General features: G+C 47.2%; 1 protein-coding gene across 1 annotated transcript in view; it reads right to left on the bottom strand.

Moving 5' to 3' along the window:
* Positions 1-3,895: 3,895 nt before the first annotated feature.
* Positions 3,896-21,918, bottom strand: part of LOC120051306 (rho GTPase-activating protein 6-like) — a 93,084-nt gene continuing 75,061 nt past the window's right edge. Inside the window, exons 4-13 of the mRNA XM_038998118.1 lie at positions 16,491-16,768; positions 16,162-16,357; positions 12,688-12,743; positions 10,919-11,069; positions 10,157-10,305; positions 9,157-9,336; positions 7,128-7,219; positions 6,687-6,940; positions 6,413-6,484; positions 3,896-6,325 (exon numbers count right to left, since the gene is read on the bottom strand). Of these exons, the coding sequence (XP_038854046.1) occupies positions 5,715-6,325; positions 6,413-6,484; positions 6,687-6,940; positions 7,128-7,219; positions 9,157-9,336; positions 10,157-10,305; positions 10,919-11,069; positions 12,688-12,743; positions 16,162-16,357; positions 16,491-16,768 (2,039 nt within the window). The 3' untranslated portion in view covers positions 3,896-5,714. The remainder of the gene's footprint in view (positions 6,326-6,412; positions 6,485-6,686; positions 6,941-7,127; positions 7,220-9,156; positions 9,337-10,156; positions 10,306-10,918; positions 11,070-12,687; positions 12,744-16,161; positions 16,358-16,490; positions 16,769-21,918) is intronic.

The following is a 21,918-nucleotide window of genomic DNA, read 5'->3' on the forward strand; positions in this document are numbered from 1 at the left end:
TGCCTGGTCGTCGGTGGCTTCTGTTACTCCCTTGGATCTGCCTATTCACTCCCATCAACTCACCTCCACTGCCCGCTCCGCCACCTGGATCTTTCTACCGCTACATTTCAACTTGTAAATAAATACTCACCTTCATCCTACACATTTTGTGTGTGTGTGTGTGCGTGCACATTTGTGTATGTGCACGCTTCTGCTCGTACGTGTGTGTGAATGTGTGTGTTTGCATGTGCTTCCATATGTACAGTACAGTATGTTAGCATCAGTGTGAACATGTGTAGTCCGTGTTTGCTCCGTATCCCCTGTGGACAATGTTATGGTCGGATGGAGCACTTTCCCTCCTCCTCTTCTTCCTCATCTTTCTCCACCCCTCTTCCTCCCCTCTTTCCTACTCCTTCCTCTTCCTCCCCTTCTTCCTGCTCCTCTTCCTCCTCTCCCTCCTCCTCCTTTCTCCTCCTTCTCCCCTCCTTCCAACTCTTCTTCCACCACCTCCTCTTCCTCCTCCTCTCCTTCCTCCTCCTCTCCTTCCTCCTCCTCTCCTTCCTCCTCCTCTCCTTCCTCCTCCTCTCCCTCCTCCTCCTCCCCTCCTTCCTCCTCTTCCTCCTCCTCCACCTCCCCTTCCTCCTCCCCTCCGGCTGCTAACAGAGCTAACAGAGCTCTGAATCGCCCATCTTCCATCCTACTTGCATCCCAGCCCCCCTGATGATGTGCCCATCCACTCTGGGCACTGTTGGCATCCAGTCAAATCAGAGTCCCTCCCTGTCCCAACCACCACAACCTCAAACATGATGCAGATGAGCCAGTGGTAAAACACATCTGGATGATTGTTTACGAAGTATTCCAGCATTCTTGATTCACAACTGTCTTAGGGTTGAATCAAAACGCTGGCCCAAGGTACACAGCGTTATGCAGGCTATTTAGTTCATGTGGAAAACGTCAGTGGGTCTCCGTGGCAAAAACAGTAACAGAACACAAAGATCCATGATATTTAGCATTTTCTCACTGTGTGATAACAATGACACAGGGATAATTGGGTCAGAGATCTTGATTATAAACAGACAGCTAGCTGCTGGTCCTTTTTGCTAATGAGGTCCTCCTGGGCTCAAACACCCTTCATTGTGCAACACACGCGCACGCACGCACCAACACACACACACACACAGTGATGGTGAGAAAAATAAAAGTGATGGAGAGAAAAACATTAAGGATAAGAGGCTCATTAATGCATTGGGCACCATAACACATGCAAACATGTGTTATGTAGAAAAACAGATCCACATATGCTGTAACTAAACACTCCAGTACATCAACGGTTTGTTGACCTCCCACAGCTCACACCAACCGACTGTTTACCCCCCCTGCAGCAAGAAACCAAAGGCCAGTCGGCTCATTCTGTTAGGAGGCATGTCATCACGCTCAGATAGAAAGCTGCTTTGTATTGGCTATATTTGTTTTCACGGTCCACGCAAAGGCTATTTAGAACAAAGCTGCTGTCCGGAAAACAGACATGTCCTACGGGCCAAAAGAGACAAAAGACAAAAGAACCGGGGCCTAATATTCACATCCCATTGGGCACACACTGGTTGAATCAAAGTCGTTTCCCCTTCATTTCAATTAAATTACGTTGAACCAAACGTGGAATAGACGTTGAATTGACGTCTGTGTCCAGTGGGATAGTCAAGCATCAGTCCCCATCGCTCTCGCGTTACTAAGGCAGATTGCAAAAAGTGAGTATTCTTTATATCACAGAATCTGTAAGTAGTCAGCAGCATAGCGACTTTTCACGGTGTCCTTTGGTGGGCTCATTTGAATAGCTAGAACATTGAAATCAAACAGAAACAATGCATGAGCAAGCATTCAGATAACAGAGGAAAGCTTCTAAGGAGAAAAGTAATTGTGTGCCATTGTTTGGAGTCATTGTTTGAGCTTCGATCTTACTGGGCTTGTCGGTTTTTGGCCACAAAAGAGCTTTTGTTGTACAACTCCTTTCTAGTTGTGATTGATACCAAACAGTTCACATTACTTCTGGAGGCGGAGAAATACTCAGGAGAGAATACAGAGTCAGTCAAACCTTCTCCCTGAAGGCACAGGGGTGTGTGTGTTCATCTCTTTGAAGAAGCGTACTTTCACTTGTTTTCTCTCTCTCCTCGGTCTCTCACAGTCCCCCTCTCTCTCTCTTTCTCTCTCTCCCTCTCTCTCTGTTCTCTCTCCCTCTCCTCTCTCTACCAGTCCCCCCCCCCCCCCCCCACAGCTCTCCCTCCTTCCCTCCCTCTCTCCCACCAGGAGTGTTTTGCGTGGGCAGTGTAGCAGAGTGGAGTCGGACCTCAGAGACAGAACAGAACCACTGACGGGCGTGTTCCTTCTCAGAACCAGAACCACCCCTCCTCCACTGGGCTAAGGATTGAGGTCAGCTTTGGGTCTGGCTCCAAAACCATCTGGTCCCCATGGTTCCACTTTACAAGAGCCAAACCGGAGACAGAGGGATTTACTGTGGCCTGCATGCGATCATCTGCCTCCACTGTATCTGCTTGTTCTGCAACACTGACAATCTATTACAATACATGGTTAATGTCAGATGGACAAGGGCAAATAGCTACACTGCTCCATACCTGTAGAGTATGATCACTGCTTTCCATAAACTGAGATATCCACTGGAAACTAATAGAAAAATGTATCCCTCTCTTAAGTGGTTGATGTCGGTAAGATGTACTCATTGATAACTTGAGAAAAAAAATCCTATGGTCCTCAGAATATTCAAGTAAATTGATTCATTATGTGTTGTATCCTTTCTCTCCTTGTGTCTGTGCTTACATCATGCTAAGGGGAAATTGAGCCCATATTGAGTAAGGACGGTAAGGCCTACCGCTGCCTTCTCGGAAAAAGGAGGGAAATATTCAGTGGTCTACAGATACACAGTGATTGGAATTCCGATTGGGTGAACCACAGACTTTAAAGGAAATACTTTAATCACATGCTTTGACTGCTGGTTTGGATGGTGAACTAGAGGGGATTCTGAACAGTCCATGGGACACTGCACCATTGACTGTCAACTATCTTTGAGGAAGTCCGTTTTCAGGTCGTTATACAGTCTGATTGCACAAATCAGAATGATTTTGTTTTATGGAAGCTATTTTCCACAGAAAGCTTAACATCCCTTTTAACTATTTTAAGCTAGGGGATTATATTCATTTTCAAATGTTCAAAATACTTATAGTTGATGGTTTGCAAATAATTGCACAAAATTAACTACTGAATAGCTTAATCAATCTTCAAATTATCAAATAGTAGAGCATGTTTCTATGGTGCTCTGAAGTCTGTGGAAAATCGCTGTCTCTTCTGACCACGTCTCTCTCTGGCTGTACTTACACACCCGATTAGCAGGACATTACCAATTAAGATGTGGGAAATGATCTCCTGGAAGTTCATTTTCAGCTCTGTTCTGTGCCGTAAACAGATTTAGGACTTGTCCTGAGCTCAGTGGGAATTAAAGCCGCCACCATGGAGGGTTCTCATCTCAGGTTTCTAACATGGAGGTCTTGGTATTCACTCTTACCTCCTCCCTTCCACACTCTCTATTCCGCCCTCTCTCCTCCTCTCTCTTTTCATATTATTTTTCCTCTTTCAAGGTGAAGAATTGTGAAATTGTCCGACTATATCCAAATTGTTTTAAGAACGTTGGGTGATAAAGGATGATGTGGATGATTTCGAGACCTTTAGAATGACCTGTGGACAAGACGACTAAGCAAAAAGATCTAGGGTCCCCTCTTTTGGTTCTATACTGTTATTACACCGTCAAACATTCATGCATCGTCGAAATCGGTGGTTACGTCGCCACTGGTAAAAGGTGTATAAGGGCACAAGCTGTTAACCAACCAAGTACACGAAACACCTTCTTTCACGTTTAATTCCACCATGGCATATTTAAGACGACACACAATACAAAAGCTGACATAAGGTCAAAACTCGGGCCTTATACATGTGTTTGTAGATTTTTTTGGAGTAAAAACTGTTATTTCATATGTTACAGTACTGAACAGACATGATAGTTATAAAAAATACATTTTTAAATCTTGGATGACAAGCTACAAAAAATCATTGACAACCATAAAGCAATGTGGGGTATCAAATAATTTTCAAAGAGCATGGATCTATGGCATACTTGACTCCAAACACATTGACATTCAGAATAGTGCTTAGAAACTGTTGAAAGCGCTTTTTATAGAAGTAAAGATGGGACGCGTTTTCGACAAGTACTCTCATTTTGTCGGACACTGCAAAGACATGTAAAAATGTGTGAATCCTTGTAAATAATTCCAATGTCTGTCAAACTTCAAATTCCTCTGACATGCGGACGGATTGAAACAAACATAACCACACAAACTACCATTTAGAAAGTGTGCAATATTTGCCAGCAAATATCCACAAAACTGGGAAATGATTGGAGACTACTAATGTATTTGGGAGCAAAAAGCAACAGGTAAGTTATAGAGGCAGACAGTGCATGTAATGACAAAAGCAAGAGACTTGTTTATTTTGTTGTTGAAAAGGAGTACTCAAAAAAGCTTTGTCAATTCCCAGAGTCCAGTAGAGTAAGTGCAAATATCTAGTAAAATCCCATATCAATCAGATAAATACAGTGAGAGGTAAAGCAATGAACCTGTCAGGCCAGCAATGAACTTGTCTTTTTAATCTGCTTCCAAAAATACTCCTATGCAGCCATAACCTTGACATCAACCACCTAATGGAATGAGGGAGATCATTGGAATGAATTATGTTGATATGAGCTTGTACCATAAGCCATGCTGTAGCAACCATGGTGAAGTGAAATCCAAAAGCTAAAAGAACAATGTTAACTATGGAATGAGAGAAAGCAGATGAGACTTTATAGACGCCCAAAAAACATTTGATGACAAGAGAGTAAAGGAATTTTGGCACGTGGCACATTACTGTACTGATCGCAATAATAGTTTTCTTTTAGAACCCAACTTGGTTCAGTAAAGCTTTGACAGACGTTATCTTGTTAAACCACACAACACAAACATTTAGACAGCCTGTAATTTCTTTTTTTTAGCTAGGTTGACATAGAATACATTAGAATGCTTATATACAAACTGTTCCAAAAACTATACTGTGGGCTCTGTTACTTGGTGACTGACATTGAATAAAACTCTGTTCATACAAACTCGTACGATACTTACCGGGATATATTATCAGCAAGTAAATACTTTCTGAATATTTAGCAGCAATCACTAATATATGTGATGACTTCAGTAAATATATAAGGGTAGGATTGGTCATGTAAATTGACTGTAGCTTATCAATTGTTGTCATAAACGTTAAACCTTCCTGTCTTCAAAAGTCACCTCTACATATTACATTCAGCTCAATTTAAACTGGGGCCTTATCGAAATGTGGACATGCAGTAATAACTGTGAATCAAATTGATCAACTTGACGTTTGAGGTATGTCTTGCTGACAGTTAATTTTGATCCTCTCAAACAGCTCAGAGAAAGTATTTAATAACAAGCAAAGGGGTCCCCAGGATACAACATCAATCACGGATCAATACATAGCAAACAGGAAACACTAGTGACTCCGTACCACTTCCGTAGTATAGGCAGCAGCTGCACATGTAAACAACCCCGTGGCGTCCATGTTTGGGGGGAAGGACGGAGGGGAGGGATGGCTAGCACTACCCCACGGTCCGATGGTCCAGCTTACACCAGTGTCTCTGGGAGTGTGTCTGCGTTTTCCGAGGACAAGAGTTGCCAGATCTGCCATCTGTCCCTCTGCCAGTCCTGCCACTCCTGGCTCATGGGTACCATGCTGTACGTGGTGGGGGAGGCTGAGTTCTGTGGCACCGTTGGCCTCCCACCCTGCAGGGGGTGCTGGTGAAGGGGTGCTGCGGGGGAGGGAGAGACAGGCTGGGCTGGTTTAGAGGCAGCAGGGGAGAGCCTGGAGGACGAGCCGCTGTACGGGGGAGGGGGAGGACGCCCTGAGAGGGCGGGACCCGAGTGGGCAGAGTTAGGGCTGGGGATAGCCTGGTGTCCAATGCCCTGGGGGAGGTCCTCTGCGCTGCTGGCTGCTGATTGGCTGTCGGGGTGCGGGTGGGGTGGGGTCAAAGGGTTGAGGCTCAGCAGGAGGCGCGGCCGTCCCGCCTCGCCATGAGGGCTGCTGCAGACCCGTGTCACAGGGGGGTGGGGCCTGCACTCGGCCACGCCCAGCGAGGTCTGTGTCCGTCGTACCACCTGCCTGGCATCGCCTTGGAGACAGTCAAGTCCTTCCTGGGAGCTGCGTGAGCTGCCCTCTGACATGTTGCTATGGGAACCTGGAGATACAAATGTCAATGGGAAAAGTCCGAAAATGAAGATAAGTAAAAGTCCAAAAATGTGATTGTTACATTTCAACAGCTTACCTGCATATGGCTGGTCCTTCAGCCCTGGTTTCAGAGTGGAATGCCAGGCTCCCCAGATATTAGCATGCTCCTCTGACATAATGAACATGACCGTGTTTAGGGACCATCATACTCATCATCATCACCATTATCAAGATTATAATCATCATCCTCATCATTATCAAGATTATAATCATCATCATCACCTCCACCACAATCATCGTCTTAATTATCACCACCACCACCACGATCATATCAACCACAGCTAAGTAAAACTGGACAGTAGCCCTCTTACCTTTTGAGACCCAGGGATTGGACCCATGGGGGTCCCGTGTCCGTCCTGCCACCTGCCTCACCAGGGTGTACTGTTCTGGGACATGAAAGAGCCTCTCTGACCCTGGGCTGGTCCCTTCCCCCAGGTGCTCAGACAGGATGGGGGAGTTGTTGTCATAGGGGGACAGCTCTCCACTGGAGACCTTGTTGGAGTCACTGGATGAGCGCCTCTCGCTCAGGAAGAAAGGATCCTCCAATCGCAACACGTCTGGATTCCTAAGGAGTGGAGGGAGGGATGGATAAGGGAGAGAAAAGGATGGGTAGAGAGAATAAAAAGATATTGCCATAGATAATGGGTTCTTCCCTTTCGCTCAACAGACGTGAACACCAGGCTAAGCGACTACTTTCCATGAGTACTCAAAATGTGTGACTGTGATATGTGCCATGGAACCAATGTACTCACTGTGATGCCTTTCTCCTGAGCAGATAGTCTACCACATCAGGATCAGTCTCCAGTAAACTCATTAGGACCTCATTCTGCAGGTCCGGTGGAACCTACACACAGATAACCACAGACATAACCAAACATGTACAAAAAACGGTTTATGTATGTAATGGCATATGATCGAGCACTAGGGAGTGCTATTGACCAAGACAACCTCATGGTGAAAGTGAGTCTAACTTTTTCCATCTTCACGTTTAGTGATCACGAGCCAATCAATACATGAACACATAGTATAACATTGAATACTATTAAATACCAGTCTATGGATCCATGTTTAGCAGGGTAGGGCAACTGGTGGCCCACGGGCTACACCCTTTTGTAGGTTCGTGGACCAATTTCACACCAAAAAACAAACAAAAATACTTTTTGGGGGGAGGGAAGAATAATAGAATAGATAAGGTGCAATTTCGAAACTTGGTTGTGCATCAGCAGTCACTCAGTTAGCCCATGTCAGCATTTATTTTGTTTTTTTAGATTGGTAAGTCAGTCTAGCGGCCAGATATCTAAACTTATCGTAAGTATGGTTGAAATACTAACCGGGTTAGTGCCCATTGATGATCAGTTATCATATTAAAAACTGCAAACATTTCCCTCCATCCTATGGAAAAATATGTAGAATTGCAGGAAATTAGCTGTAAAACTGCACATTTTTCTCTCCGCCCCATGGCAAAATGATTAGAATTACATGAAATTAGTTATAAAATTGCTAAATCTTCTCTATGCTCCATGGCAAAATGTGCAGAATTGCAGGAAATGAACTTGAAAAAAAAAATAATAATTGTTGCCCCCATCAAAGTTTCCCATTCCTGATGTATAGTGTCTGGGCAATGGGCAATAAAATACAAGGGTAATAAAAGAAGTGATTTGGCAATGAAGCACGACAGTCCAAACACATCCAACTAAAGAGCTACAAACATCTTTATTGGTTTACGTCAGGACCTTCAGCAAACAACCCAGCCCAGTTGAAAAACACGAGGGATAACATTTCAGAACCTAACAAGACCTCTTTCCAGCGTCCCGCCACTACCCTGAATTCCACAATCTGGGGGGAGGGGAAAACAACCTCTGCAAAGTTCAACGAATACAACTTCTGTTCAGGGAAATGGCGGGGGTGGTGTCGGAACAATCAGTGCAAGGGATTGGCCCATAAGTCCCTCTGGCACCGTCTCAAAAGCCTGTGATCTGTAGTGGTCCGGAACTGGGCCCTAAGGCCTTTAATCAGGTCCAGGATCAGCTCTAACAGCACTAACAAAGGCCCACAGAGCTTTGTTTTCATTCTATAAGACAGAGCCATTGTCTGGTAAATCCTGGAGATTCTCTAACTTAAACACAGGCTCTGTCCCATATGGCACTGTATTCCCTATGAGCCCTGGTCAAAGGTAGTCTCTCAGGGTGCCCTTTGGGATGCAGATATTTTACTGAGTGGCACTGCGAGGGAGGGAGGGAGGGAGGGAGGGAGGGAGGGAGGGAGGGAGGGAGGGAGGGAGGGAGGTGTGATGGGGAGAAAGAGGACAGGCAGAGGTAATGGAAATTGAATGGATGTATATGGACCCAGGACATAGAGAGTTCATCAAATGTGTCAGTGCTAAGCCCATGTATTTGACATGGTAACTACATAAACAGATTGAGGTGACACAATGTAGGTTATGTAGTTGTTACACTGCGTCACCTCACCTGTGTATAGTGTATACAATGAACACACAAGGGAGTCTTACTTACTGGCCAATCTAAAGTGATTAATTGTAGCTTGTTTGCTGGCTATTACGAATACATTACTGTAAAAAAAAACAGTACCTGCCTGTCCAATTACCATACAAGTGCAAGGTTGTATTATAAAGAGGGACTAAACAGGAGAGTGGTTAGGATATCAACACACACACACACACACACACACACACACACACACACACACACACACACATAGTATCTTTATTCAAACACACACATATGTGCGCAGGCACGCACACACAAGGAACCGCCCACACACCATGAAGAGGGAGTGGAAGGTTGCGATCATCCTCTGGAGAACAGCGATAACAGCGGTGCTCTCCTCCGCGCGGGCCGAACTCTGCACACTGAACTCCTTGTCTGAACTCTTCTGCTTGTGAAGGAGGTTGGGACCAAAGATGGTGGCCAGGTTCAGAGAGGTCATCTTGTTCCCCGTCACCTGGACGAGATGAGGACATAGGAATAACAATAATGCCAGCTGCTTATCAAACAGTTATATCTAAACCACTGACAGTACAGGGAGTGCATTCAGTTTTAGTGTGTCCTGTAGGTGATTCCTGCATACAGTAGCATGGAATCACAAACAGCAACACTAGACTAGGCAAACAAGTGCAATTGATTGTCATTAACAAAGAGACACCCCATGGAAAACAGTTCCTTTTTCATTATACTTTCTGATTGAAAAAAAATATTTGACCAGATATAGCAATATATTGACCTCATAGAATACCATATTAACCTCATAGACTACTATATTGACCTCATAGACTACTATATTGACCTCATAGAATACCATATTGACCTCATAGACTACTATATTGACCTCATAGACTACTATATTGACCTCATAGACTACTATATTGACCTCATAGAATACTATATTGACCTCATAGAATACTATATTGACCTCATAGAATACTATATTGAGTTTCCTTTTATTTTCATTGAGTGCTTCAGGAAAATAATTACTAAACAGATTGGACAACTACCATGAAGAACAAGAGACCAAATTAGTCACTGTGCGTCAGAGGGACACAATGACATGACAATGGTTTGATTCCTGAGAGCTTGTGCCCCTAGTCTCAGTGCGTGTCAGGGAGGGAGGAAGCTATACTGTTGAAACGGCAGCTTGACGCCGGTTACACACCTATCCAATCCTCTCAGATCTAGTTTCTAGGGAGGTCTAGGGGGTAGGGGCTTGTGGTTGTTTTGGGAATCATGGGGAGCGGTGGGGGTAACGGAGGGGGTCTTCGCCTCACCTCCTGTCCGTCTTTGTCCTGGCTGTCGTGGGCGTGGTTGGCCACGGTAGAGAGGAACTGCAGGAGGCGGTGCAGGGTGTCGCTGTTACAGGCTGGCAGCAGGTAAACCAGGAGCTGGGTGGCACTCCGCTGCTCCTCACAGTCCAGCACTACAGAGGAACAGGACAGGGATCAGGGGTTAGAGGTTAGAGGTTAGGGTGTCGCTGTTACAGGCTGGCAGCAGGTAAACCAGGAGCTGGGTGGCACTCCGCTGCTCCTCACAGTCCAGCACTACAGAGGAACAGGACAGGGATCAGGGGTTAGAGGTTAGAGGTTAGGGTGTCGCTGTTACAGGCTGGCAGCAGGTAAACCAGGAGCTGGGTGGCACTCCGCTGCTCCTCACAGTCCAGCACTACAGAGGAACAGGACAGGGGTCAGGGGTTAGATGTCAGGGGTTAAGAGTGAGGATTCGGTCTAAATCATTATAAATATGTCACACTCTCACATACACATAGCCAAATATGTAGACAACGACAATCACATACACAACATTTGGCACAATGTGTGCACTCTGGTAGGCTAAAGCCCAACATTTACAGAGCATACAGCATGTCTGTGTGTCATTGACTGAAGTATACACTCAAGTGTGGGTTTAGTGCAATCTGAGGGTGTGTCCTACTGAAAGAGGCCAACCAAGGTGATTGGGCCTAGGAAAAAGAGTGAGTCTACTACTGCACACACAGAGAGTAGTATTCATAAGTAGTGAAGTTGATGTTTCCTCACACATGGTGTTTATGAAGGCAGTGTAGAGCTCCTTGGTGAGGAGAGGGTCAGGCATGTCTCTGAGGAACTCTTTGAGCAGCGCGGCCACGTCGTGGACACTGTGCTCCTCATCCAACTGGACGTCCACTCCCCGGTCAAACTCCTCCCTCAGCTAAGAGACAGAGTAAAACAGAACATGAGATATACTGTGTAGTCCACATACTTTACTGCTTATAGCGACTACAGTTAGAAAGTGAACTCAGAGAAACACTCAAACATATTCACATAAATACATTCCACACACATTACGGGGACACGCAGATACACAGATATACACAGACATACACAGGTATGCACACACCAGGTGTGACCTTGGTGGTGAAAACATTCTCACAGGTAGTCCTGGTCCAACCGGTTCTGTTCCCATACTGTATCAACCTGCTACCTCCACAATCTGACCCCTAGCATTACTCAGGATTGAAATGGGTCCACTTAGTCCAGTAAGATAAGCATTATAACCAAGTATTGTATTTGATTAAGCATTATAGCGAAGTTTGATTATAGCTTGTGTTTTATATTTAAAAAAAACTTTGTTACAGATCTAAATGTTGGCAGGAAGTAGCCTACTAATATAGGTACTTCCTGAAGTGAGAGATGGTTGAGATTTAAGTAACTTTGAAAATACGATCTCTAAGTGATGTCGATGATCTAGTCTGTAAACTGTCTCACGTGGTGACATTTTGATTCAACGCGCTGATAGCATTGTATTCCCTCAGACGGTGAGATGTTGAAAATAAAAAGAAATTCCCCATCATAGAACGGAAACAACACCATTTAAGACTGAGACTGAAACTGTCTGGCACCAGTGCTTGTTTTTGCTGACTTGAATGAAAGATTGAGATCTGCCATTGTGAGCGTTGCATATGAGCTACGCAAACAGAGAACACGAGAAGTCCAAACTCGGAGAACAGAACTCAGAAAACACTCAAATCTCCTTTAAACAAAGACATTGTCCAAAAAAAACACTAAAACGAATGGAGTTTTCTGTCACAATAACCAAAAGCAAATGTTCAACTGACATAAAAAAAAGGAGGGAAAAAAATTAATAGCGAGCAAAAAAAGACTACAGAGTGAAACCACACTAGGACGATATAGGCAAAACATACCTGTCCATGTAATCTGATTCATTATGATATAAAAGGCTAATCTGATCCTAGATCAGCACTGGGATGGAAATTGAATATAGGCCCTGGGATGGAAATGAATGCTAAAAGCCCTGCTTGAATTATAAATATGGTATTAAGGCTCGACTGCGTCCCTTTGTAGAGCAGGGCCACGACTACAGAGGAGCCTGGCTCTTCAGCCGGGGACAAGTTAATTCGCTCTGCTTCCTTTAATAACATACGCTGAACTAATGCTAAGTGGGTGTGTATTCTCCGAAGCGGCGGCAATATCAAAACCAATGCATGAATATAAATATATTCTGTCAATATATCTGAATTTGAATAACTTCTATCTATATCACAGTATGCAGAAATATAATGTAATTAGCATGGGCCCCTGTAAAGAAAAAAGTACTTATAAAACCATATAGTCAACCAGAACAGCCAATTAATAAAATGTGTAGTTCATGACAATCGATGCTTCAACTAAGTTAACAATACAAGATCACCTACTAATTAGATTAATTAAGTTATAAGGTGTCGCCGACCACTCACGGTGAGCTGAAACAACAGCTTTGTGCAGCAATGTGTGAGAAGTATCAAAGAGTGCCTCTCCCAGATTCTCACCTGCCTCACTCTCTTCTTGGAGCTCCCCACTCGGAATATCCCCACCGTCTGTAGCCCTGTCGGAAGAAACAGCGGAGGACGTAAGTGAGCATCATCCTCCACTGGCCAAAGAGACACTCAAGCCGAATAATCACAGATGGAAGAGACGTGAAGACGTAGCCGCCATAAGCCTCCTTTCAACACAGACATCATGAACCATCAAACCTAAACCAGTGCTACTGTGGCCCATTCACGCCTTAGAGAACTTTAGCTCCTAATGCTCAGTCCAGCAAGTGAGGATTTAAAGACTGCGGGAGAGCGGTGGGGGGGGGGGGGGGGGGGGTAGGGGGGGGGGGTGAGCCCAGGGGTCGACGTTGAGAAGGATTGCAAAGTCGGTTCACTGAGTGTCAGGAATGAATGGCCAGACACTGCTGCCTTGTTTCTACATCATCTTGGTTGGGCAGTGCAGGGCGGGGTAAAGATGTGGGGCTGGTTGGGCGGGGTAAAGATGTGGGGCTGGTTGGGCAGTGCAGGGCGGGGTAAAGATGTGGGGCTGGTTGGGCGGGGTAAAGATGTGGGGCTGGTTGGGCGGGGTAAAGATGTGGGGCTGGTTGGGCAGGGTAAAGATGTGGGGCTGGTTGGGCAGTGCAGGGCAGGGTAAAGATGTGGGGCTGGTTGGGCAGTGCAGGGCAGGGTAAAGATGTGGGGCTGGTTGGGCAGTGCAGGGCGGGGTAAAGATGTGGGGCTGGTTGGGCAGGGTAAAGATGTGGGGCTGGTTGGGCAGTGCAGGGCGGGGTAAAGATGTGGGGCTGGTTGGACAGTGCAGGGCGGGGTAAAGATGTGGGGCTGGTTGGGCAGTGCAGGGCGGGGTAAAGATGTGGGGCTGGTTGGGCAGTGCAGGGCGGGGTAAAGATGTGGGGCTGGTTGGGCAGTGCAGGGCGGGGTAAAGATGTGGGGCTGGTTGGGCAGTGCAGGGCGGGGTAAAGATGTGGGGCTGGTTGGGCAGTGCAGGGCAGGGTAAAGACGTGCGGCTGGTTGGGCAGTGCAGGGCAGGGTAAAGATGTGGGGCTGGTTGGACAGTGCAGGGTGGGGTAAAGATGTGGGGCTGGTTGGGCAGTGCAGGGCGGGGTAAAGATGTGGGGCTGGTTGGGCAGTGCAGGGCAGGGTAAAGATGTGGGGCTGGTTGGGCAGTGCAGGGCGGGGTAAAGATGTGGGGCTGGTTGGACAGTGCAGGGCGGGGTAAAGATGTGGGGCTGGTTGGGCAGTGCAGGGCGGGGTAAAGATGTGGGGCTGGTTGGGCAGTGCAGGGCGGGGTAAAGATGTGGGGCTGGTTGGGCAGTGCAGGGCGGGGTAAAGATGTGGGGCTGGTTGGGCAGTGCAGGGCGGGGTAAAGATGTGGGGCTGGTTGGGCAGTGCAGGGCGGGGTAAAGATGTGGGGCTGGTTGGGCAGTGCGGGGTAAAGAGGTGGGGCTGGTTGGGCAGTGCAGGGCGGAGTAAAGATGTGGGGCTGGTTGGGCAGTGCAGGGCGGAGTAAAGATGTGGGGCTGGTTGGGCAGTGCAGGGCGGGGTAAAGATGTGGGGCTGGTTGGGCAGTGCAGGGCGGGGTAAAGATGTGGGAATGGTTGGGCAGTGCAGGGCGGTGTAAAGATGTGGGGCTGGTTGGGCAGGGCAGGGTAAAGATGTGGGGCTGGTTGGGCAGTGCAGGGCGGGGTAAAGATGTGGGGCTGGTTGGGCAGTGCAGGGCAGGGTAAAGAGGTGGGGCTGGTTGGGCAGGGCAGGGTAAAGAGGTGGGGCTGGTTGGGCAGTGCAGGGCGGGGTAAAGATGTGGGGCTGGTTGGGCAGTGCAGGGCGGGGTAAAGATGTGGGGCTGGTTGGGCAGTGCAGGGCAGGGTAAAGATGTGGGGCTGGTTGGGCAGTGCAGGGCAGGGTAAAGATGGGGGGCTGGTTGGGCAGTGCAGGGCGGGGTAAAGATGTGGGGGTGGTTGGGCAGTGCAGGGCGGGGTAAAGATGTGGGGCTGGTTGGGCAGTGCAGGGCGGGGTAAAGATGTGGGGCTGGTTGGGCAGGGCAGGGTAAAGAGGTGGGGCTGGTTGGGCAGGGCAGGGTAAAGAGGTGGGGCTGGTTGGGCAGTGCAGGGCGGGGTAAAGATGTGGGGCTGGTTGGGCAGTGCAGGGCAGGGTAAAGATGTGGGGCTGGTTGGGCAGTGCAGGGCGGGGTAAAGAGGTGGGGCTGGTTGGGCAGTGCTGGGTGGGGTAAAGATGTGCGGCTGGTTGGGCAGTGCAGGGCAGGGTAAAGAGGTGGGGCTGGTTGGGCAGTGCAGGGTGGGGTAAAGATGTGGGGCTGGTTGGGCAGTGCAGGGCGGGGTAAAGATGTGGGGCTGGTTGGGCAGTGCAGGGCGGGGTAAAGATGTGGGGCTGGTTGGGCAGTGCAGGGCGGGGTAAAGATGTGGGGCTGGTTGGGCAGTGCAGGGCGGGGTAAAGATGTGGGGCTGGTTGGGCAGTGCAGGGCGGGGTAAAGATGTGGGGCTGGTTGGGCAGTGCAGGGCAGGGTAAAGATGTGGGGCTGGTTGGGCAGTGCAGGGCGGGGTAAAGATGTGGGGCTGGTTGGGCAGTGCAGGGCGGGGTAAAGATGTGGGGCTGGTTGGGCAGGGTAAAGACGTGCGGCTGGTTGGGCAGTGCAGGGCGGGGTAAAGATGTGGGGCTGGTTGGGCAGTGCAGGGCGGGGTTAAGACGTGCGGCTGGTTGGGCAGTGCAGGGCGGGGTAAAGATGTGGGGCTGGTTGGGCAGTGCAGGGCGGGGTAAAGATGTGGGGCTGGTTGGGCAGTGCAGGGCAGGGTAAAGATGTGCGGCTGGTTGGGCAGTGCAGGGCAGGGTAAAGATGTGCGGCTGGTTGGGCAGTGCAGGGCAGGGTAAAGATGTGGGGCTGGTTGGGCAGTGCAGGGCGGGGTAAAGATGTGGGGCTGGTTGGGCAGGGTAAAGACGTGCGGCTGGTTGGGCAGTGCAGGGCGGGGTAAAGATGTGGGGCTGGTTGGGCAGTGCAGGGCGGGGTAAAGATGTGGGGCTGGTTGGGCAGGGTAAAGATGTGGGGCTGGTTGGGCAGTGCAGGGCAGGGTAAAGATGTGGGGCTGGTTGGGCAGTGCAGGGCGGGGTAAAGATGTGGGGCTGGTTGGGCAGGGTAAAGATGTGGGGCTGGTTGGGCAGTGCAGGGCGGGGTAAAGATGTGGGGCTGGTTGGGCAGTGCAGGGCGGGGTTAAGACGTGGGGCTGGAAACTCCAACAGACTGCACCCTGTAGGGTCAGATCGGGTGAGTGATCCCTGACAAAGACCAGGATTTTGACCACATTAATAGAGCCGTGTCCAGCACATAGGAAACGTTTTGAAACAGGGAGGTGCTACCTGCGCTCGTTTTTGTTTTCCGTTGCAAAACATTTTGCTATATTGTGCCCTACTGAACAGGCCCCAGGTGTGGTCAGTGAGAGGGGCTGTGTTCATTCGTACCATGCTTCTCCAGGTGCTGGCAGCAGCTGTCCACCAGGCGAGGCACCTGTCTGTAGATAGGGTTGAGGCTCAGCCTCTTGTCCCGGTGCTTCTCCTTCTTGCTGGGCGCTTCAGCGGGCAGAGAGAGCTGCAGCGCCTCCAACAGGCGGGATTGGTTATTGTCCAGGTCTGTGATGGAGTCCACCGACATGCCCCCCTGCAGACCGCAATGAGAGCATTATCAAGCTGACGTCTACTTGAGGTCACAGACACACACACAAACACACACGCACAATGATGGAGTGTGTGCATGGAGTTGGTACAGTAGGCGTGTGGGGGGAGACCCTCACCCTCCTGCGTGCCCGCGGGGCAGCCTCGGGCGTGTTGGGCGACGTGGACTCGTTAGCTGTCTCCGAGGTGGAGCTGAGGGAGGAGTTACTGCTGGACAGCTCCTTATTGGTGGACCTCTTGGTGGCAAACTGCAGGATGGACGACACCAGGTCCGACGGGTCCTTATGCTCCTCCCTGTGAGGAGGGTCCTGACGCAGGCCGTCCTGGCGCTGCCTGTGGGTCCGGTCGTTGGCGATTACCTGGGACAGGGCCATACCGAAAGCCTGGGGGATGCATTCTGGAAGGGGAGAGAGAGAGAGGAATGTAAATACCATATTCTCAGCGAGAGAGAGAGAGAGAGAGAGAGAGAGAGAGAGAGAGAGAGAGAGAGAGAGAGAGAGAGAGAGAGAGTGTGTGTGTGTTTGGTCGTGTATGCATGAAAGATGTGTGCCGCCCTCCGTGTGAATGTGTTTGTGTGTGAACGATAGAGATCTTTAGATTATGATCGTTACTGTTTTGATTGTTCTGTGATTACTCATTGAATATTTGGACGCAGGTGTTTTTGCGCACGTATCCACGTATTCCACTACATCATATTTACTTTGAGACATTGACAGGCCCACAAGAGAAAATGGAGACATTCTTTTATAATAATATGTTTTTTATTTTCCAATAAAAATAAAGTAAAAAAGACAGCAATACAAACAATGACATTCATTGTACAGTTGAATGGGATGGCCACTTTAGACATTCTTAACGTGAGCTATAAGAGTGAGAAAAAAAACATAACAAATGATGTTTTAAGGTTTCCTGATTCAGGGCCGAATCCTAACCGGAGAAATGCGTGTGTAGCTCAGACATTTGTGTAAATCATGCATTGATGTCAATGGGAGCTTGGCACGGAAATTCAAGTTACGTACTTGGATCTCCAGTGAGGAACTCAGCCATCACCGTCTACCCAGCTTCTAGTGGACTAATGAAAAACAACAGTGAACTAATGAAAGATGGGTGGTATTTTGCTTTAACAAGATGTATCAATTCCCCTAACAGAGACAGGTCCCTGACAGTACACTCTTAGAAAAAAAAATGCAACCTAGAAGGGTTGTTTGGCTGTCCCCATAGCACAACCATTTGAAGAACCCTTTTTGGTTCCAGGTAGAACCTGCCTTTTTGTCAAAATGTTATTGACATAGCCTTGTTCTGATCAACGTTCTCTACCTACAGTATATTGTACTCTAAATATCCCAATTCATATTAAGTTCAAAAGAATATAAGATACAAATTACTGACACAAATGAGGGTTTGGAACTTCAAAGCCAATGATCTCAGAATCACCTTTTTGCAGATAGAACCTTATAGTCCCAAGCTCCCGATATATATAAACAATATTAACAATGTATTGTTATCATAGTGACTAAGAGACAACACAAGAGACATGACTGACATGTCTGAGACAGAGTGATAGAGAGGAAGGGAAGGAAGACAAGGGAGAAAAAAAGAGAAATTCAATTCACACAACAGAAAGACAAGGGATTAACGGAAATTCAATTCACACAATGGAACGAGAAGGGATTCATGGAAATTCAATTCACACATCAGAAAGAGAAGGGATTAACGGAAATTCAATTCACACTAAAGAAAGAGAAGGGATTCATTGAAATTCAATTCACACAATGGAAAGAGAAGGGATTAGGCAACAAAAAAAATGCTGTTTACAGAATTGGTTTATCGCAGCTCAGGATTATCAACATGAAACAAATCTCCAATTAAACATTTCAAGACCATCTGTGTTTCGATGAACACGCCAAAAAGAGATTACTACACATGCTACGAATTAAACAGATTAAACTAAATCTCATAAAACGTCTCATCCAGCCTATATTATCCCATAAATAAGTCAACAAGGAACCATTTCTTAACAGTACGTCAGTTTAAGACTTCTCTGCACGTAAGCCCACCACATTAGCCAGGTGGTCTTTGATCCCAGTGAACAATAAAGCCTGCACAGCTACAAGTCATTTTTAGAACAGGCTCACGGCAGTCTCGTAAACTCAATTAACAGCGTCCGTGTGATCTGGCACTACTCTAGACCTGTTCTCATTCTCTGTCTAGGAGAGAAACTAAACTATTTTAGTTTGCGTACTCAAAATGAGCACACTAAAATCAACTAATGTTACAGCCTTTAGCAAGTGCGTCTCCAAACCAGAACCGAGAGAGATACAGAATACAGTAAATGTTAAGCCATGTTAGGTTCAATATGGAAACCGTTGTTGACATTGGATGACAATCTATCTTCTGGGCCGCACAAACCCAAGGTCCACCCAATCACAAGACAAAGCCATCACCCAGACAGACTTCTGTTTCAGTCCCCGAACACATTCTGTTTTTGCAGTGCGGTGGTAGAAGGCTACATTGTAAACAGATCCCTCTCAGGAGTGAGTTTGATGCAATGTGTACCCAAATGTAAGAAAGTTAATTTACTATGGTTGTCTAAACAGCTGAGAGAGAGGCTGCTCCAGAGGCCAGTATGGAATCACATCAACCCAATGGACCACAGCACATGCCACATCATCACATATGTCCAACTCTGGTGACAGACTGAGCCAGAGCTTTGAGACAACACAGGACAGCTGGGATAGAGAGAGGGGGAGAGAGAGGGATGGGGGAGGGAAGCAGAGAGAGATCGAGGGAGAGAGGGGGATGGAAGGAAGCAGGGAGAGAGGGAGGGAGGGAGAAAGAGGGATGGAAGCAGGGAGAGAGAGAGAGAGAGAGAGAGAGAGAGAGAGAGAGAGAGAGAGAGAGAGGGGGAGGGAGAGAGGGGGAGGGAGAGAGAGAGAGGGAGGGAGGGAAGTAGGGAGGGAGAGTAAGCGAGTAATCATGTACAAAACAACCATATACTGTATGCTAGGTGACACAGTCCACTCTCTCTACAACCACACACTTTGAGAATGTTTACTTAAACACACACATACACATGCAGGCATTCACACATAAATACATACACACACACCCTAATGACAAAGCATTTGGCAGCCTGCATGTTCACAGCCACTATGTTTCTAACCCAGTACCTCAGGGGAATGTTTCATCGACCGCCGACCTCTCCCACAGTGAGTTTACATGACATGAGAAACTGAGAATGGGACTGCTGCTGTGATGAATTATTTACATACAGTACCAGTCAAACGTTTGGACACACCTACTCATTCAAGGGTTTATCTTTTATATTTTCTACATTGTAGAATAATAGTGAAGACATCAAAACTATGAAATAAAATAAATGGAATCATGTAGTAACCAAAACAGTGTTAAACAAATCAAAATATATGTTCTACATATAAGTAGCCACACTTTGCCTTGATGACAGCTTTGCACACTCTTGGCATTCTCTCAACCAGATTCATGAGGTAGTCACCTGGAATGCCTTTCGATTAACAGGTGTGCCTTGTTAAAAGTAAATTTGTGGAATTTCTTTCCTTCTTAATGCATTTGAGCCAATTAGTTGTGTTGTGACAAGGTAGGGGTGGTATACAGAAGATAGCCCTATTTGGTAAAAGACCAAGTCCATATTACGGCAAGAACAGCTAAGCAAAGAGAAACGACAGTCCATCATTACTTTAAGACATGAAGGTCAGTCAATCCGGAAAATGTCGACAACTTTGAAAGTTTCTTCAAGCGCAGTTGCAAAACCATCAAGCGCTATGATGTAACTGGCTCTCGTGAGGACCGCCACAGGAAAGGAAGACCCAGAGTTACCTCTGCTGCAGAGTATAAGTTCATTAGAGTTACCAGCCTCAGAAATTGCAGCCCAAAGAAATGCTTCACAGAGTTCAAGTAACAGACACATCTCAACATCAACTGTTCAGAGGAGACTGGGTGAATCAGGCCTTCATGGTCAAATTGATGCAAAGAAACCACTACTAAAGGACACCAATAAGAAGAAGAAACTTGCTTGGGCCAAGAAACACGAGCAATAGACATCCCAGCTAGCACAGTGGATCTGGGCCGATTCCGGCTGAAAGTCGGGGGACTCGGTTGAGAGTCAGACTTGGCCAACGTCATTTGGCCTGATTCTGGGCCGCCTTCGGCAGTATTACTTATGGCTAGGATGCGGGGATTGAGCTCGGGCCGATTCCGGTGTGAGTTATCTGGCCCAAATGTATTACTTGGTGCTCGGGCCGATTGGGGCTACTCTCTGGCAGATGATTACACGGGCTGCTTTACATCATTAACATTTCATTAATTATTTTTCCATATTTTCTCATTGTTTCTGTGATGAAAAATACAATTAACATTTAAATTACATTCTTTATGAGTCCTGTGTAGTATTTATGTATAATTTTGATACTTTGTGCAAGGCAATTGATTAGCATTAAAAACTTTGTGGCTGGAGCCTCCTGAGTGGAGCAGAGGTCTAAGACACTGCATCATAGTGCAAACTGCGTTGCTACAGATGCTGGTTTGAGACCCGTGCCGGCCGCGACTGGGAGACCCATGAGGCGATGCACAATTGCATCGGGCCGCTTCTGGGGGATTCTGGTAAGATGCCTGCAAAGTCGGCTGAATTCCAGTAGACAGCTGAGTCCGACACCCGATTCCGGGCCGATTCAATCAGTTCGAGCCCCCCGAAAGAGGGCCGCTTCTAGGCCGATTCTTCATTGCTAGCTGGGATTAGACCGGTTGAAACCTGTCTTTTGGTCTGATGAGTCCAAAATTGAGATTTTTGGTATCAACCGCTGTGTCTTTGTGAAACGTAGAGTAAGTGAACGGATGAACTCCGCATGTGTAGTTCCCACCGTGAAGCATGGAGGAGGAGGTGTGATGGTGTGGGGGTGCTTTGCTGGTGACACTGTCAATGATTTATTTAGCCACCACAGCATTCTGCAGCGATACACCATCCCATCTGGTTTGCGCTTAGTGGAACAATTATTTGTTTTTCAACAGGACAATGACCCAACATACCTCCAGGCTGTGTAAGGGCTATTTGACCAAGAAGGACAGTGATGGAGTGTTGCATCATATGACCTGGCCTCCACAATCACCTGACCTCAACCCAATTGAGATGGTTTGGGATGAGTTGGACCGCAGAGTGAAGGAAAAGCAGTCAACAAGGGCTCAGCATATGTGGGACTGTTGGAAAAGCATTCCATGTGAAGCTGGTTGAGAGAATGCCAAGAGTGTGCAAAGCTGTCATCAACGCAAAGGGTGGCTACTATATATAACATATATTTTGATTTGTTTAACACTTTTTTGGTTACTACATAATTCCATATGTGTTATTTCATAGTTTTGATGTCTTCATTACTATTCTACAATGTAGAAAATAGTAAAAAATAAAGAAAAACACTTGAATGAGTAAGTGTGTCCAAACTTTGGACTGGTACTGTATACAACGGGCAGAGCTGACGTTGATGTTACCGTTGCCCACCAGCATCAAAGAGAACCTGA

This window comes from Salvelinus namaycush, chromosome 7 (assembly GCF_016432855.1).
Source record: "Salvelinus namaycush isolate Seneca chromosome 7, SaNama_1.0, whole genome shotgun sequence".
Lineage (NCBI taxonomy): Eukaryota > Metazoa > Chordata > Actinopteri > Salmoniformes > Salmonidae > Salvelinus > Salvelinus namaycush.